Source organism: Fulmarus glacialis, unplaced genomic scaffold (genome assembly GCF_000690835.1).
Source record: "Fulmarus glacialis isolate BGI_N327 unplaced genomic scaffold, ASM69083v1 scaffold2295, whole genome shotgun sequence".
Classification (NCBI taxonomy): Eukaryota; Metazoa; Chordata; class Aves; order Procellariiformes; family Procellariidae; genus Fulmarus; species Fulmarus glacialis.
Genome location: NW_009214724.1, coordinates 77,821 through 96,330, shown reverse-complemented (window position 1 = coordinate 96,330; position 18,510 = coordinate 77,821). Strand labels below are relative to the sequence as shown.

The 18,510-nt window shown below is 42.0% G+C and overlaps 1 protein-coding gene across 1 annotated transcript in view; it reads right to left on the bottom strand.

The window, feature by feature from the left end:
- CNNM2 (cyclin and CBS domain divalent metal cation transport mediator 2) overlaps nt 1-18,510 on the bottom strand; it is a 116,933-nt gene that overhangs the window by 20,610 nt on the left and 77,813 nt on the right. Inside the window, exon 2 of the mRNA XM_009578649.1 lies at nt 98-241. Within this exon, the coding sequence (XP_009576944.1) occupies nt 98-241 (144 nt within the window). The remainder of the gene's footprint in view (nt 1-97; nt 242-18,510) is intronic.

Here is an 18,510-nt window from a genome sequence, read left to right as displayed (position 1 = left end):
AACTTAACATCTCTCAAAACACAGCTATTAAACACAACTGCTGCTGAATGGAGTCCTCCCTCCCATCTACAAACAAAGTGCAAATATTTCTACTCACTGTATAGATCTGTTTCATCCAGAATTTCAGACTTGATGATCTCTTCAATCACATCTTCTAAAGTGACAATTCCCAGGACTTCATAAAAAGGATCCCCTTCTCCTTCATTGTTTACTCTTTGTACTATAGCCAGGTGAGACTTGCCTGCAAGGAGACAGATCAGCAATTTAGACATTTTAGAAATTCCTGAAAGATCAGAAATTAATAGCAGAATTATAGACACACAGGTATAAATAAAAAGACAAAAAGGTTGGTGTCAGGCTTCTTGAAAAAAGAGGCAAAGTTTAACAGATGCTTAAAATCATAATCTGATTGCTGTATGAGAAACGCATTCCTGGGTCACATAAATCCACCTAACGCACTAAAAGAGAACAGCTAAAGAGATCAGTGTCCTCTTTTTAATGTCTTTCCCAGTGAAACTCTCACCCTGGCACTGAATTCATTATATTGTCTTGTTGACATTTGTTCCAATTCTTGTCCCATGCACTGGCAGAGGAAGGCCAGGCTGGAGCCCTCCTTTGCAGCAAGCTCCTGTGGATGCTCTCCTCAAGTTTGGAAACAACAACAACAATGGCCAAGCCACAGAAGCACATGGACAGGGTAGCGCTGGGGAGAAGAGGTCAGCCCAATCCACGAGTTTCTCTTTTTCTCCTCCCTCCCTCAAAAATAATTTATTTAGACATGCTCCATAGGCGGGGGGGGAGAGGCTTCTTTAGGAATTAATTAATTAAAATATTCAAAGTGACAGTGTCTGACCAACAAAGAGAAAAGCTAAGATGAGATGTAGTAGTGGCTCTAAAGATCCCTGAGCTGTGCATCTTTCACAGTATATTCTATAATTCCTGAAGTCCTTTCTGCCACAGGAATAATAATAATAATATCATGACCCTTTGAATCCACTTTGATATCCTTGGTTGTCAGCTTCCCTAGCTGCCATTGAAAGCCGGTCCTTTGTAAAGCTGGATAAAAAGTAACATGCATTCAAAGGGTTCACCAAATACAAGTGGCATTTTGAAGCATAAATACAGCAGACATCAATATGCTTTCTGAACTATCAGGAGATAAGCAACATTGTCTCACATTCTTCTTTGCTAGTCTCAAAAACAAGACTTATCCCCATCCGTGGAAGATAACCAAAATAGTTCAACTTTGCTTAGACCCCTTTATAGGCAATAATGTCTGCATGTTTTAAGATTCAGATTATTAGACTAACAAGCATTCAAACTATTCCAACCCAGACTTACTCATGCTTAAAGAATGAAAATATCCTGAACAAATTAGACGAGGGAGGAAAACTTATCAACTACTGATATAAACATTGCATCAGGTCAAGTCAATTCACTTTGGTAAGTTTTTCACATCTGCTTTCCCAGGGACCCAACATAAGCAGTTAAAAACAAATTCTTGGTGAATGCTGTCTGTCGAAAGTTAAATTCTTTTGCTATTCCCAGCTTGTGATCATTTAAAAGGAATTTTCCAAAGCAGGGTCTAATATTAGACTCAAAATGAAGTTTCCATTCCACTTAGGCGATATTCTCACCAAAGTAACTACTGCATAATCTGATTGTCTTGGAGCTACTCGTTTAGATGCAGATGGACATACTTTAAATACCAGCTCCACAGCACTGCTGAGTCTTATCTCGAGGAGAATAATTCACTTATTCTACAGTGAATTAATAGAAAGATGATTTGTGATTTTAAAGGATCAACATTCACATTGTACTGAAAGTCTTTCACTGTGCCAGGTTTTATTTCCTTGCATTCCTCGCAAGACTTCCAGCTCTTTTTACCTCTCAATGAACAGCATTTTTTTTAAAAAAAAAGGTGACTTCATAAAAACAGGAAAGATTTAAGTACTATTATCATTGCTGTTCCCCTGTAATATATTACTCCAATTATATCCTTTCAATATAACGATGTTCAAGAGGAACCGTGATACAAAAAAATGTCACATGGACAAACCAAATACTGTAATTTATTTCTCAGCGCGTCTGCTCAGGTATTAGTATATTTGCTTTCAAGTCAAAAGGCGTAACTCCTTCAAGAACCGTTTCTATCACAGACCAGAGCAGCTCATTTGCACATGCTCATTCAGATGCTAATTCCGGAGGATGACCGTTCTCACACATTAGTAAGCCGTAAGAGTGCTCAGATCCGTACAAGTGGGTAAAATAAAAAAAACAACAAACAATGCTATCAGCTCGGTGTTTCACCTTTGATCAGAATCACCAAATTACAACCCTCTCCTCCACTTCTGTACTGCTTATGATAAAGCTGAACTAGGTGATAAAATTTTACATTCAGTGGAGTCCTGAACACATCTACAAGCAATGGGAGAGATTTATGGAAATGGGACTGTGGAAGGACCTGAGGGGCTGTAATACCATGGGAAGTTGTGCAGGACTTTCAGCCACAAAACCAGTTACGTGCCCTTTCCATCAGGGTAGTCCCCACCAAGAATTTAGCATCACTAAAACATGTTACGCTTTCCTCATTTTAGCAGCCGCTGCACTCTGATCTGACTAATAGTACCTAATGTGAGACAAGTGACCAAAATCTGTACCAGATACTGCTCTCTTAGGCAAAGTGAGCTGATAAGGAATTAGTTATGGATGGGTATCAGACATTTTGCACTTTCTACAACGAAAAAGAACGCTAGAAACATTTTTTCTGGCTCTCTCATAATCTCTGATTTTTAGGTTTTTTTATTTATCACCCAAAGTATCAAGACCATTGAAACTTGTCATAGTTTCAAATGTCATTAGAATTTTTGGTGGGTAGCATCGATGTTCAGCTCTACCTTCATTATTAAAACTATACATTGCAGAGAGTTTATCTGTTGAAGATAGATAAATTATCCAAATACAGGCTGACATTAATCTTTTTTCCCTCTTGACTGTCAAGTTTTCCGTTCCTCACTTTCATGAACCCATCACTTTGCTGGGGTCAGATGAATTTAAGCCAATCTAATTGGGCTGCCTCTAAAAGGCTGCCTTTTGCTCCCAAAGTCTTCTCCTTCCTTTGCATTGGCTCCAATGCTCATGCAGTCACTTGATGAGACAGACCAGATCCAAAAATTACGTTTCTTGGGTCTTTGCAAGTTAATTTTGATCCAGACCCAATAAGCCAGAAATCATCAGACAGTGGAACAAGCATCGGCGCTGGTGACGGAGGTGTCACAAAGATGCACTCCCGGACTGGCTGCCCTCTCAGACTGCTGCATAGATGACTACAAAATACCCTTCACGTATGGAAGTAATCAAGGCAGAAAAGGCTAAAGGAAAAGCCAGAGTCTTTGCACTCGCAAAGACTTCTTTATACATCGTAAAAGAGCACAACACAGCATAATAACTCCTCCGAGTGTTTTAAATAGAAATTGGCTACAGCTTTATTCAAAGACTTTATCAGGCCACTGGTATTTGTCTTACTGTTTTATTCAACTGAGAAAGAGAGGTTTCAACTATATTTTCCACTGCTAAGGACATACAATACATATCCAACAAGGAGCTGAATAAAGTGAACATCCAGGTAAGGAAACCTGGACTGTCTATAGTATTCCTAGGGCTTTGAGAGCAGAACACAAATTAAACAGAGAGAGCAAGTGTGCATGGAAATTATATAAATAATCTCTATACTTCACTGATTTTCTGGCCACAGTCTCTAACCACACTACATCTATGGCATTAATCTTTCTTTAATCACTTGTTTTAAGTGTTGATACAATGAGATTTAGCAAGCAGGCAGCTCTGCAGCACTGCCAGATCTGATGATAAAGGCAGAAATTACCTCAGTGATGTTTAATGAGCAGCACCAGGAGAGAACTGTGGGCAGTGCTCTGACCCACAACTCCTCTGTGGCCACAGGCAGGCAGTGTTTACTTTCTGCGTCAGCTTCCCCCATCTACAGCAACGGTCAGTAACATCAGCAAGAGCCTACAGAGCTTATACGTGTACACGGCTTGAGACACGAGTTGTGACAAATGCTAATCTCTCAGTTATATTCACAGGCAACTAAAGGACCAAGGAGTTTTGTTAAATCCAAATCCAGTCTCATCCCATTGCTCAAAATCTTGCCACTCAGCTTGGATTTTGCTCTGTACCACAACTTCTGATTAATTTATTAAGCTAATTAAGAAACATGAAGATGTTTAGTGAAATCCGCATGAGTCAGTGAACATCGAATGAGCTCCTGGGAGTCCATGTGATTGACCGACCACACAGAACAGCACTGGAAGAAATGCTTGAAATACTGATTCTCTTACAGTACCTTGACCATTCCTTGAAAAAGATACGGGAAAACAAAAAATTCACCCTTTGATCCTAACTGAGGCATTTATACATTCAGAGCAAGGACCTCAAGAATATTGCCACGCAGTTCAAACTCGAGATGAAAACGTCTGACCAAGTTCAACAGCTGCTCCGGTCAGTACAGAGGGTCATGTCTACCTGAAGAGTTTTGCCATATGAATAGAGCTGTACCCATCACACTCTCACATGCCACTTCCCCACAGACACACAGGCGGAAGAAATGGGCTGACGGGCTGACGGGAACATTATGAAGTGCAAATGCGAAGTCATGAACCTGGTACAAAATAACCCCCATGCATTGGCACTGGGGACTGACTGGCTGGGTCTGCAGAAAAGGACTCCGCGGTCCTGGTGGACAAGCTACACGAGCCAGCAGTGTGTCCTTGCAGCAATGAAAGCTAACTGCATACTGACTGCACTAGTACATGTGCAGCTAGCAGGTCAGGGGAAGGGATTGTTCCCCTCTATTTGGCGCTTGTGAGACTGCACCTGGAGTACTGGTGTCCAGTTTGGGGTTCTCCAGTACCAGAAAGACATTGATAAACTGAAGCAATTCCAGTAGACGGATGCTAAGATGGTCTGGGGCTGAAGCCCGCAATGCACAAAGAAAAACAGAGGGAGCTGCATTGGTTCAGTCTTGCAAAGAAAAGGCTAAAAGAGGGGGCTTAAAGGTCCTTATATACCTCATAGTAGGCTACAGAGAAGACAAAGCTAGATTCTTCTTGAAGCTAGATACTGATGGGACAAGAGGCAATGAACACAAGTTTCAAAAATGGCAACTCTCCTTAAATAAGGAAAACTTGTTCCTCATAAGGGTGGTCAAACACTGGAACAGGGGCCCAGAGGGGCTGTGAAATCTCCATCTTTGGAGTTATTCAAAACTCAGTGACCTGAGTCAAAGGTAGCCTGCTCCAAAGAGGGGGTTGGACCAGATGACCTCCAGAAGTCCCTTCCTAAATTATTCTGTGATTCTAAGAGACTTTGAAGGGAGGTCTGACTGAAATCCCAGCCCAAACTTCATTTCTGACTTTTCATTCCTGAATTTCTGCTTAGGAACCTAAAAAAATTGCAAAATTTTCAGTACATGAGGATGATATGTAAAGCAAGTAATTTTTACTGATCTGGAATGCCACAATATGGCCTTGTATGTGACCAAAAGCAACAGCAAAACGACACTACTAGCCAGACTATGCTGCAGAAAATTACCATACTGCTGGCATAGCTTTAAAGCAAAAGAGGGATCTCAGGAAGCAAGTGGTCCAACAACAGAGGTGTAACTCAGGGGCTCTGAGCAGTGAGCAACCACCTATACATGATGTGTATAAGCTTGTATCATGAGTAAGCAACTAGAGATGTCTCTGTTTCTGCAGAAGGAGGTTTATGAACTCGGTAACTGGGAAGATTTGTACGTGTTGCTTCCCCCACACAAGAAGCACATCTCACTAAAGGCCCTCAGTTTCCTTTTATTAACAAAAAAAATCAGTGCTAAATCAAAGCTATGGTAGACATTTATAAAACAGAAGATTCCTGTTAAGTCATTTTGTGGTAAAACTAGAATCAGGCTAGTCCGTTTTTGTTAAAACCAGTAATCTGAGTCCATTTGCTGTTGGTGAGTGCCCTGAAACATTCAGCTATAACCTGTTTAATACGCTCACAATGACATGGAGAAAAATCCCAGGAGGTGTTTAGCTGCCCTTGAATTTGCTAACTAATGGTCTGTGCTTCTGAAAAATCTCCTGGTTTATTCTTATGCAACTGTTTTGGTTTTGACTGATTTCTACAAAGGTAAACAATTTGGTCTGTCATGAGATTCACAGGTTCAACAATACATTATGCAAAACAATCAATTTTAAAATGTGTTGTATAATTTAACCATTAAAAATAACTCCCTCTAGAATAGCACTGGCTTGCAAGCAATTATACCTAAGTAACAAGTGTTTTCCTAAATTTATTTTCTGCAGCAAGTTCAAGGACATTAAATCTCTCTTCTATTAGCAGAAATTTGCATTCATACTGTTTGCTTTTGCACTTTGATTATTTTCAATGGGGAAATCAGACTGCTACTTTCTCCCCTCCCACCGCTAACTGGTGTACGCTGCCTTTGGGTTTACAACACAACACTGTTCACAGAATCAAGAGAAACCCAAAACTTCCGCACAAACATAATCTAGATTTAGACTAGGCTTTTTAGATCCTGCTCTTTTCAGCAGCAAAACACACAATTTTTTAATATATATATTTGGGGAGGGAACCCAATAACTAACATTCGTTTAGTACAGCCACATGAAACTCATGCAGACCCTCAAGGAAACGAGTGAAAGTATCAGCGCAACCACAGGGGATACGGTGATTCTTCGCCTTTAAACCGGAGAGCTTACAGTCTCATACAAACATTAACTAGAAACCACATCAGCCTTCACAGGAAAATAAAAAAGTAGCGCTTTAAATAGATTCTTTGTGTTAAAGCCCATTTTAGTGGGAGGACACCAAAAAAAGGAAAAATTAGGGAGAGTTTCAGAATGACTTCCTGACAGTGAATTGTATTTGTAAGGAATACTTTCCCAAGGGAAATGGCAGAAGCTCAGTTACTTGCAACTTTGAAAACTCAACTGGATGAAGCTCCTAGAAAGGATTCAATAATTCTCCGCTGCCCCGTGGCAGATGGAAGAGAAACGATGAGCTAACATTTTCCATCTCCAGCAGCCTATCACTTGGTGTAGGCGCTCCAACTCAACTGTGCTGCCTACTCTTCAATCCGTTCTGGTCAGACCTTGGTGAGAAGCACACTGTCAAACTTCATTTACTTTGCTGCTGCTTCTAAGGGTGAGAGCGTAGCTCTAGAAAGCTGCTACCTGCTGCAGCTTCACACGCAACTGAACTGAACCTGGCAACAAACTCGGATCAGAAGCTGAGAAGTCACCATAGGTCCATGAGTAAAAGAAATGAGCTGGGAACCAGAAATAACTTGAGAGTAAGAAAAAAGGTCATTTCCACTCAGAGCTCTGCTATCAGAGTGGAAATCTCAGGGAAGAATCAGAAGTGAGAACATTTAGGGAAAACTATCACCAGGTGTAGGCAGGCAGCAAGAGTGAAACTAAAGAGCGGAGAGGAAAAGTTTCAGAAACTCCTTGAACATTAGTAATGATTCTCTTGCCATAGACAGTGGGCCAATGCTTCCCAGACATGCAGTCCTTATCCAGTACAGAATTTGGGCTGGATATGGCTGAGACTGATAATAACCAGGGTCCATGGGGGTGTAAAATGCACACCACTAGCTGGGCTGCTCTCAGTGTTGGCCAGAACATCTGATTTCAGCCTGGTAAATGGACAAACACAAGCTGCTTCCCAAAACTGGAAGCAAATGCCCTAGAGAAGTATCTGCTGGATCCAAAGTAGGAGAGGATGAGATGGAAAACGTAACGCTCGAAAGAGAAATCTCTCCTGAAAGCAAAGTGTTTTCTGACACCCCTCTGAGGCTCTAACCTGAGTACAAGGTTGTGGTATCAGGACACTGGTGGCTTGACATGAGATACAGGCTGGAAGTTTAAAAAACAAATCAAGGAAGCACTTCAGGGAGTGCAGCAAACTAACGTTGAGAGAAGAGGTGGCAACGAGAAGAGAAAATATTGAGTCTGAAGAGAGACCTATCACTATTTGGGCTAACACAGAACAAAAAATTCAGATGAAATTTAAGGCAAGCAAACAGAATACTGAAGTCATTCTTGGTCATGGTTCAAGTCTTCCACACTAGATTCAAAAGATACTGAAGTGTGACTTATGCTGATGTGATTTCCCCTTGTGCCTCCACTTCCCAAGGCAAATAATGACCTTTTGGAAAGAAGTGTAAGAAAGGCATCTCCTTACTGACTTGCACCTCCACAGCATGGTCAACAAGGATTTTTTTCTTAGTGTTTAAGGACCCTAAAAAAGGAGCCATGCTAATTTTATTACTTCCCTGTTTGTTCAAGATTGTCCCCACTGATTTCAGCATTCCTTCAGGGATGAAGAGCGGGCACCAGCCAGCAAAAATGCAGCCAGCAGAGGGAGCGCAAAACCTTGGGTTTGCTACGCTCAAAGCTCCAGGTCCTCCCCAGACCTCAGTCCAGCAGCGAGCTGATGGAGAGGAGAGGTCCTGGATTCTGGCATCGGTGGTGTCTGGGTGCTGGCCTGCTGCTGAATCCGGGCAGATCTCCTTTGAGAGATGTATACTTCAGCCTGGGACTCCACAGCAACGACCAACATCTGCCATGGCCTGTTCAGTGTCTCCTGTAGCTTTGCATTGCTGCTATGACTTGCGCCCACCCCACCTTCCTCCCTCTCCCCTACCCTAGGGGGGACAATTTCTTGAGCCCTTCGTAAGGGTGCAGCAGAGAAACTATTGCCTCGTTAGTCTCCTCCATCACTCCACCTGTCCAACAGGCTGCTTCTGCTAACCAACAGTTAATCCACTAAATAAAAACAAGAACATCAAGAGATGTTTATGAGCAACAAAAATAGAAGTCGACCCAAAACAACAATGAATTCGAATGACTTTGATGTTCAGGTAATCAAAACACAACACCAACAGAAACAATAGCCTTGTTCTGTACCGTCGCAGCCAAAAATCCTACTCATCTAATCCTCCTTCTAATCCTGCCTCCCTCAATTCCTGGAACAAACTGAGCTTAATTTGGGGAGCTTCTAGATTTTTGCATCTACACCATGAGATTTTAAATCCGACAAAGGTAAAGTACTAGAAGGCACAACAGAAACATGTTTGGACATTAGGAGGAGGTTAGCTGAGGCCAGCGTGCTTACATAAGGACCTGAACTGTGCTGGAAGCAAAGCCTATGCGCTGAAAAGGAAGAGCAGCATCTTGGGACTGTGGCTTGTGAAAGGAACTGGGGGCTGGATGTATTCTCTTTTTTTTACCATCATCAGCTCCTGTAGTTTACTTTTAGCTCACTATTTAGGACATAAATTTAAACGGGTTCTTGGGTTACCAACATCTTAGATCATTAATATTCTATTTTAATGACCTGTTTTACTTCAGGCCATTTACATCACATGCAGTTTGCAATTCCAGCAGCTCAAAACCCCGGCTGGTCAATGGCACCGTCAGATTTTTTCAAGCTCAGCGCAAGGCTTTCTAATTTATATTGCGGCAGGAACCAGGGGACACTTAACGAAAAGCTGCCCTGTTAACTTTCTAAATCGGTGACAACATCCTTCGCCCAGCAGGATTTACACAACCCCAGAACCACTTACGTGCGTGCACTTTCACAGCGAGCGAAGCCGCGGGATAAACACGCCTGTGAACACAACCAGCGCCAGTGACCTTGACTTCACACGAGCGCAGGATCAGGGCCATGTGAGCACTCACGCTCTGACGCTGCGCATTTTTTCTCCGAAACGTAACACGGGGCGCACCGCGCTGGGGCAGCCACCATTACAGACCAACTTCCAATCGCTTCAGCAGAAAACGAAGGATACCGCAGCAATTTGAAGGCACAAGAAACACAACCTTCTTCTCCCCCTGGCTTTTTGTTTGGATCAGGTCCCACGAGGTGTAACAATGCAAGAAGGCTGCCGCAGAACTGTGTTTCACACTGTCAGCAAATTCAATGGGGAGGGAGGAATATTCTCTGGCTGGAAAGTGACTCTTTTAAAGACAAAAGATATGGCACATCTGAATGTAGCAAAGCGTCAAGGCAGACCCAAAGCCATGGATCAGAGAACCTCAACTGGAGCAAACATTTCCAACCTTCTGAAGCCGCCAGCAGTATCTTCACTTTGCTTTGGTGCAATTTTAGCTAACGGCACAGAGCAGAGCTGAATCCTGGACCCATGCCTCTTCATCAAGAACACGTAACAGTTATGTTATCCATAACAACAGTTATGGATGTGAGGGGGGGAAAAAAAGCATTTAAACCACCCAAAGACATGCTGAAACTGTCTGACGCAACAGCAAACAAACAGAAGAGCACCTGTGATTTCAGAACTGGGCATCGCAGATACCTAACTGCCTGCAAACTGCAGGTTTTTTTGCAAAATACTAATACAATAATGTATAGGGGGGAAAAACCCCACGATTTTGCATTTCGCTAAGGATTTAAGTAGATTTCTATCTTGATGATGTGTTACTTTAAAAGCCTGTCATGCAAAGAGGCCAAAAGAACTAGTTCAAATGCTGACTCGGCACCTCCAGGAAAAGGAAAGATTACTGTAAACTGCCTTGTACATTTGAATGCATTCTTAATATTATTGAAGAACAAATGTAGAATGACTGGCTTTGTTCCTGGGAGTTTTCAATTACTCATATATGTAAGATTTTCAAGTGACCTAGTAATACAACATCATTTTTCCATCCACACAAGGGTCAGATTTTAGAGACTTCAAAGATCAATCTCTGTGGCAATTACACTATGAATATTTTTAATTACTGATTTTATAAAGCAACTTTTTAAAGTTTCCATTTGTGAACAACTATCTAATTAGTGTTTCTTTGGGTCATCCTCCACAGCCCTCTGGTAGGCTGAGTTTGCCCAGAGCTCTTGAAGGAGGAAGGAAACCTCTCAGATAAGACAGCAAAGCCTTGCTCCTTCAGCAACAGCCACTGGAGAGAACTGGAGATAACGTGAAGAGGTAGCCTTGCCCCTTGACAAGACACTGGGGATAAAATGAAGAGGAGAAAAGGAGTCTAAAGCAGGAGACTCTGAATTTGTGAACTTGCCACCACTGGTTTTGCTGTGATGAAGAGCTCCTTTACACCAGAAGACTAAGATTCAACAGGATCTACCCAGATCGTGAAGAAAATCAGTTTGGAACCGAGATCACAGTCCATAATGAGTAACCAACAGCAGCTGCCTTTCATAGGTCTACTTTACTATTCTTTTAAGCAACTCCTTGATTTATTCCAGGTGAACCTGTCCCCAAATTTTACTAAAATATTTTGCCACAGTATTTATCACAGTTTTCCTAACCCAATGACAGAGACATTAAGCATGGCATTTGAGGAAGCAAGACGACAATAAAAAGAATTAGTGGAATGGCTGCTCATTGTTTTATTTTAAAATTCAGGCCAAAACAATTTCAAAGACAGCACATAAATCAGGGAAGCTCAACTGCTTTCCAACTGCTGGGTGTGGATGTCAGGGGATGACATGCGACTCACACCTACACTACAATATTATTCAAATTCTTCTTGTCAAATATTTACCATAAAGTGATGTGTCATTTTAGTGACGTAACAGGAATTCCGCCAGGATATTTCTTTCATGATCTGCCTGTTTAGCTCAGGGAAGGTATAGTGGAGCCAACCCTGTTTTCTTTGGTATTCTGCAGAAATCTTATTATTTTAGCCCCATCCAAAATGAATCTGAACATATTTGCTCCCAAATGACCTAAGAACTTAGCTTTAATATCACTGACTCCTGGGACTTCGTTTATTCTGACAATTTTACTCCAGAACAAGCTTTGTGGCCTAGCTTCTTATAAGGAATGCCACATGCTTTTGACCTCATAAGGAACGCCATCTGCTTTTGATCTAAGCAGAACACTTTTTCATTCAATCTCCTCCGGCAAGGGACAGATCTCTATCGTCTTTTTAAGATTGTTCACCTTGTTTGTAAATGTGTGTGTCAGAGCATCTCTATGACTTTGTCTAAGCCTAGGCTCCCATACTTTTCTACTAACACCATGTAATAGCATTGCATCAAGGTATCTCAGGACAGCAAGAGCTCACAAGGGTCTATTTGAATAATCTGCTACGTATGGCTACGATCCTCTGACCTGATGTACCCAACTCCTTCTGCAACACTCTGATGAGAGTTACGGTAAAGCACAACTCCACCAGCTAGGGAAACAACCTCAATTACCATGGTTGAAACCACTGGCACAGGTCAAATTAGCTTCCCTTGTGGTGGCAGAAGGTGAATTAAAACTCAAGCAACCCATACAGCTTTTCCCACAAATCCGTGCCCACACTAAGAGCACTCGTACAAAGCACAACACCAGCATCCCTGCATCCCTAAAACCCTCTGACCATGGAAATGGCCTCAGAGCAATGGTGTCCTATTGTTGTGACTTCTGCCTTGCATTTGTTTATTTTTAGCTAGGATTAGGCTGAATTCTTCTACATCCCAATAAACACTAAAGTAAACCAGCTCTAACTTCTGCTAGAAAAGACATGGGCAACTAGGTCACGCAACATACATACGCGCACTTCACTGTTATTTTCCGTGACAGCTTGTAAATCTAAACATTCTGGGTATGCCCATACAAAAAAAATCAACACAAACCTCAACCAGAAAACCAGTCTACTGGTCTACAAGGCTCTGAAGACTTGCCCTTAAATCTACAGTATAAACAACAGTATTTATCTAACATATTAACAATAGCAGAACAGATGTGTGTCGCTGTATGTGGTTCACAGGAGAATATCCAAGGACTGGGGCATGAGAGAGTTTGGAAAAGCTAAAGATTCACAGCCATATATATATATTTATAGATGGGGGGGTTGTTGTTTTTTGCTCTTTTTTTTTTTTTTTTTTTTAAACCGATGGGTCTAACATTTCTTATCTTTCCCCACTGCAATACCCTTACTTTTCCCTGTTGCTCTCCTACTGCAATAGCAACACATCCACACCTTTCCCCCCAGACCCTTTCTTGGGGCCCGCAATGCTCTTGAGCTTCTTCCCACATCTTCTGCCTGTTCAGGAAAGGTCCCTCCACAAATGCAGCTACCGGCCAGGTGGTGCTGCCTTCACAGAACAAGTCAGGGCTGAGCTCTCATCTCTATCAGAGGGAGGAATAGGAAAAATTTCCTCTCTTACCCACACACCACGTTTTCATGAAACTTACAGAAACATGCTATTTCTGACTCTTCTAACTCAATGACTTTCAAAGCTATGGAGGACTAGGACAGGTAAGGAAAAAAATAAACAAAAACCTGACAAAACCCAAAACAACAAAGAAATCCAACCAAACAAAAAAACCAACCAGACAAAAAAATCCCAAATCCCCCCCAAGCAACCTCCCCCACAGCAGTAACAGTGCAGACCCTATGCCAGCCCCCCAAATGACAGGAGACAATAAACTTCAAAATATTGCTGTAATTTCCACTTGCAGGAAAGAGATTGTCACTTCTTCACAACAAAGTAAAGAAAAAAAACCCCAAATTTGCTAGAAAGCCATGAATAAAAGTGATTATATAAAACCCTAGTTTATACTAGGCACAGTTTATTTACTTGAAACACCATATATTTCCAAGTAGAACTCAAATACACACTTAGTCTAAATAAGATGGACTACGTATGACCTACTGCTCTGCATCTTTACACACACCAGGTTAATATATGCAAAGGTCCCCATCCTTCCAGAAGCCGGCAGCCCGGCTACGCACACTGCTTCGCTGTCCTTACAAGGGTTAGACAAACAGACCAGCAAACCCCGGCGAAAAGGAAATGCATTTTGAGTTCACAGTGGGGCTATCACTTGGCTATTTCTGTAGCGCCTGCATCTAAAAAAAGATCCAGTTCACACAAGTAGCTATTTTACCTTACTGTCCCACAAGATCTAAATGCATTTTTTCCGATTACACTTTCCCACCATAAAATACACGACAAAATGTGACAAATATTTTTAAATATTCCTATGAAAGCATTTTGCTTATATATAGAAACATGAGTATATATGGAAACATACAAAACGCTGTGTTTATATATAGATGTCTCCTCACTGTATAACTAATATTAGTTCATGGAACTGAAGTCACACATGACAAAAAAAAATGAATTAAAGTTGCAGTGAGTGTTGCCATAAAGTAGACAAGGCAGAAAAAAACCTCTTGGATTTATGATAATCTCTGTATGAAATGCTGAATGGTAAATTCCCTTGAGAACTTCTCCGACACAAGAAATACACAACAAAATAAACAAACTAGGAGATGAGTCCAAGAGGCTCACTGAAGAGACATCTAGTCCACATCTTTTTTTTTTCCTCCTCCACTCCAGCAAATTCTCTGTCGTGAACCACAAGAGAGGCACAAAGACGTCTTCCTGGGGCCTAAAGCCCATCTCTTGGAGAACAAAAGACCATCGGCTTCACTAAGGCCCTGGGCATTTAAAGCTCTTTTAGAGGAAACATTTCAAATGATTACCACAACTGCTACCCTTGTGAGAGTGCTCCACACTATAATGCCCCTTCTATATAAAACAAATATAACTTGACAGTTACATGAAGGTGATAAAAGTTCTTCATAAGACTTATTTGCACAAGTCTGAGGGGTTTTAATTTTACTCTCTAATTACTCCTCCATGGTTTGGTGTCCCAAACACCACATTTCTTGCATTTAACCAAAAGATAAATGTAAAATTGACTAATCTGTTTCAGTGTTTAAGCTGAGGAAAATAAAACAAGCAGAAAATATGAGAGACATTTTTTTTAAACGAATGAAATTTAAATACTTTTTCCATGCCCCCAGGGGAATTAGTAAAATGGATGAAGAATACCACACACCCCCCCCTTTTTTTTTTAAGCAAACAACTCTCAATCCCATCTCACCACATCTGTTCAAGTACTGTTCTAAACCATGAGTCTCCATTCATAGCACTTACACTATGGTACTTAAAACTGTCACAGGAGCCTGTTTTAACATCCAGCCAAACACCCCTGCTTGAATGCCTTCCTTGATGAGCGCAGAATCCTGTTTTTTATGAAAAGGAGAGTTTTCAGCAATAAAGGCCGGGTACTTTTGTAGCAGTTTCACAACAACTACCATCAATAAAAAGAACCCTGGGATGACCTGGATAATAAATAGTTTTTTTCTGGGCAATAAATGTTTTTTCTAAAATACAATAAAGCTACTGAAATAATGGCATACCCAGCCCTGCATCTCAGGGTTACAATTTTGTGTAACGTGCTGGAGTCAACCAGACCAAGCAACCAAGAAGGGGGTCTGAATGGGGAAAGGTTGGCGTAGGCACTGTCCATAGAGCTTAGGGGAGAGTCTCACGTGATAGCTGTGTATAGCAGGAGTGGCAGATGGCTTTCCAGAAATGAAGATGAACTACCCTCAGGAACAGAATTTGCCTCCTCTCAGTCTTTAAAGGCTGGTGGCATCTCTCCTGCCTACTTCCATGGCAACTGGATTCCCTTCTTATCAATAAGCTGTTGATGCTAAGCTCTGTCTTCTCTCCTGCCCTGTAACTCCTGTTGCATCACATACCCAGAAAAGCAAATGGGACCGAGGATGAATAAATTCAGTTGCGCAACCGAAGCAGTAAAATTTCAAATTTTTCTTACAAAAACTTGTCAGATCTCTGTCCCACTTCACAACATCATCACCTTCTCGCTGGCTGAATATTAGCAGCTATATAATAGGTTCAGCTGCATGGGACAAGGGAAGGGTACCATCCTCTGATCTAGAACAAGACTAGATCACAGTGTGGTGACCACAGTGTGACCCCAGAACAAGACTAGTTCTAGATCCTGTGATCAAGAACTCCAAATCTGCCCAGCTTCACAGGAACACCAAGTTCTTTTACAACCACAAGTGATCAGGAGCTCAGATCTATTATTCATTGAGATGATGACATGTCTGGCAGAACAACAGCTTTTGGCAGGACAGCAAAATATTTATACAGTGTAACAAGTCAAAGGAAATGATTTGCCAAATTGACTGCAACAATAGCCTTCAACCTTTTTCAGTTTGTGGACTGCTAAAAACGCTCAGTGGGAGTGCAGAACTCTGTAGAGCTGAGCTATCTACTGACAAGAGGCTTATTGTTTTTAAGACACCTCTTATTGAGACGTCAGAAATAGTCCTTGGATGCAAGCTAAAAAAAATCACCAGACCACATTATTTTCTGGAAGTTTTTCATCCAAATATTAAGCAATCTTCCTTACCGTATACAATAACCAAGACTTAAAAACCTGAAATCAAATTGTTACAGGTCCCTGCAAAGTAAAGATATTCTTCCTAGTGACATTAGCAAGAGCTTACATGACAAATATGGAGACCAACCACCACGTAAAGTGGTCAAATGACAGAACTCAAAAGCAGAGGAGCCCCCAGGCCAGGGAGAGCACGGAGCAGTGTATCACCGAACAGAGCCGCCCTGGGCTCCTCAGGCAGAAAGCGAGAGCAGATGCAACCCTGGGAGGGACCCTGAGCGCTGGATCCCACACGGGTGCATTTCTAAGGAAAGCTGAAACTGAAATTAGTGGTTGGCGACAGTGGTTTTTTTAAAGGCGGCATTTAGAGACTTATCAACAGAAACAAAATACAGGGAAGAGGGAAGAGAAGGAAAGGGAGGAACTCTGGGAATTGCAAGTGAGATTCATGTTATTTCCACTGTGGTAGCACTTGAATCAGTGCTCAAACCACCATCTCTGCCCCAGCTCATTAGACTACCTAGTAATTTGCCTGCTCCTGTATGGTAATCCACAGTGGGAGCCATGGCAATGCGGGGATCAGAGAGGCCAGCATACCCCAGCCTCACTGGGGGCAAGGGAGGAGGAGGTGGAAGCACTGGGGAGATGACGGCAGGGACAGTATGACTGTCTCAAGCACTGATGTACCGTTTCAGTACATATAAATATCGGCAAGTTGGCCCGGTGGTCTGGCCGTTGCGAAATGGCTGTTTCCTGCAGGTGTCACAACAGAGGTGATCTGCGAGGAACGCTTTGCAGATAATGCTAGGAAACGTTTTATGGGCAAAAGGAGAGGACACTGCTCTAGACATGCAGGGGTGAGACATTTAAAAGGATACAAGAACAAATAGGAAGCTCTTGCCCGTTCTGCATCTCGCCTGCGATGGCGAGACCTCAGTTCCCATCCTCAGTCACATGCCTTAAATGCCACACTGCATTCGAGGCAGCATCACACTACCCTCACACTTCCCGCTTTAACGCCTTGCTATGAAACACCCTTTTGAAAATCAGAACTGGAAACAGGTCCTTCTCCCCTTGTGATGGGTCTGAGCCAACCTCCGAGGTAAGAGCATTGAGCACAAAGTCCAAATCTTTAATCAAGAACAACCATTGATCTGCAAGCAAATACTACAGCAATTTCTTCATCAAAGATGGGGGAAGGTGTGTTTTGCAAACACCAGGGCTAGTGAAACTTGATCAGTGGAAGAGGTCTGAGAGAAGATGGTGGTGCTTCTGGAAATAGGTTAAAAAATGGCATGGGAAAACACAGACAGCAAGAAAGTAGCTTGGGAAAGACATTTCACGGATCTGACAGGAGGAGAAAAAGACATCTTAGAGCAGCCTACTGTTCTCAAAGCAGAAAGGGAGTATCTTCAAATGTTTAAGGGATTATGAAATGGTGACTGGAATGAAAATGTGCAAATCTAAGGTAGAAAGAATAGCAGGAATACAAGTGAAATGATCAGAAATGCTACTATTGGTGTGCGAGTTACACCAGAGGATGAGCATAGAAAGTACTAAGAAGGAAGGCAAGAGCACACTAAGACAAGAAGGTACAACTGCTGTAGCAGTTATTTGCTGAAGCAAATAAGATACTCCGGAAACAAGAGGGGTGTTTGTACACAGAAATCCCCCCAGTCGTATGAGCAAATTGCCCAGGGGGTTACGCCAAGCTGTTCGTGAGAAAGTCTCCCAAACCCTATGAACAATGAAAGCAGCCCTTTTTCCATCCATCTCTCCCAGAGTATTTAAAGATTTGAATTTTCCCATATCATTTTTGGTTCATCTCTCTCTTCCTATAAATAGAGAAGCAGCAGTGCATCCATCTCTTCTTCATCTTTTTTGGTGGTCTAGCATTGCACACATGCTGGAATGTTTTTCTAGTAAACGATAAGCGATGGGAAACAAGTCAAAGACAAAGGACAAGAGACCTTGAGCTCAGACAAATAGGAGAGATGGGAGCCATCTCCTCTTTCCCAAGAGGCAGGTATCTTTTCTCTGGACCAAAGGGTTTTGTTTTGGAAACAAACGTATCTATTTCTGTCACTTCCTTTAGACATGTAGTCTTCGTGGGGCTGATAGCAAGACTGACTACAGTGTCTGAGAATGACAATTTGGCCCCCAAAAGAAAGCATTTCTAACCTAAATATGAAACCCAAAGGAAACACACCCCTGCTGCTAAGCACACGTCT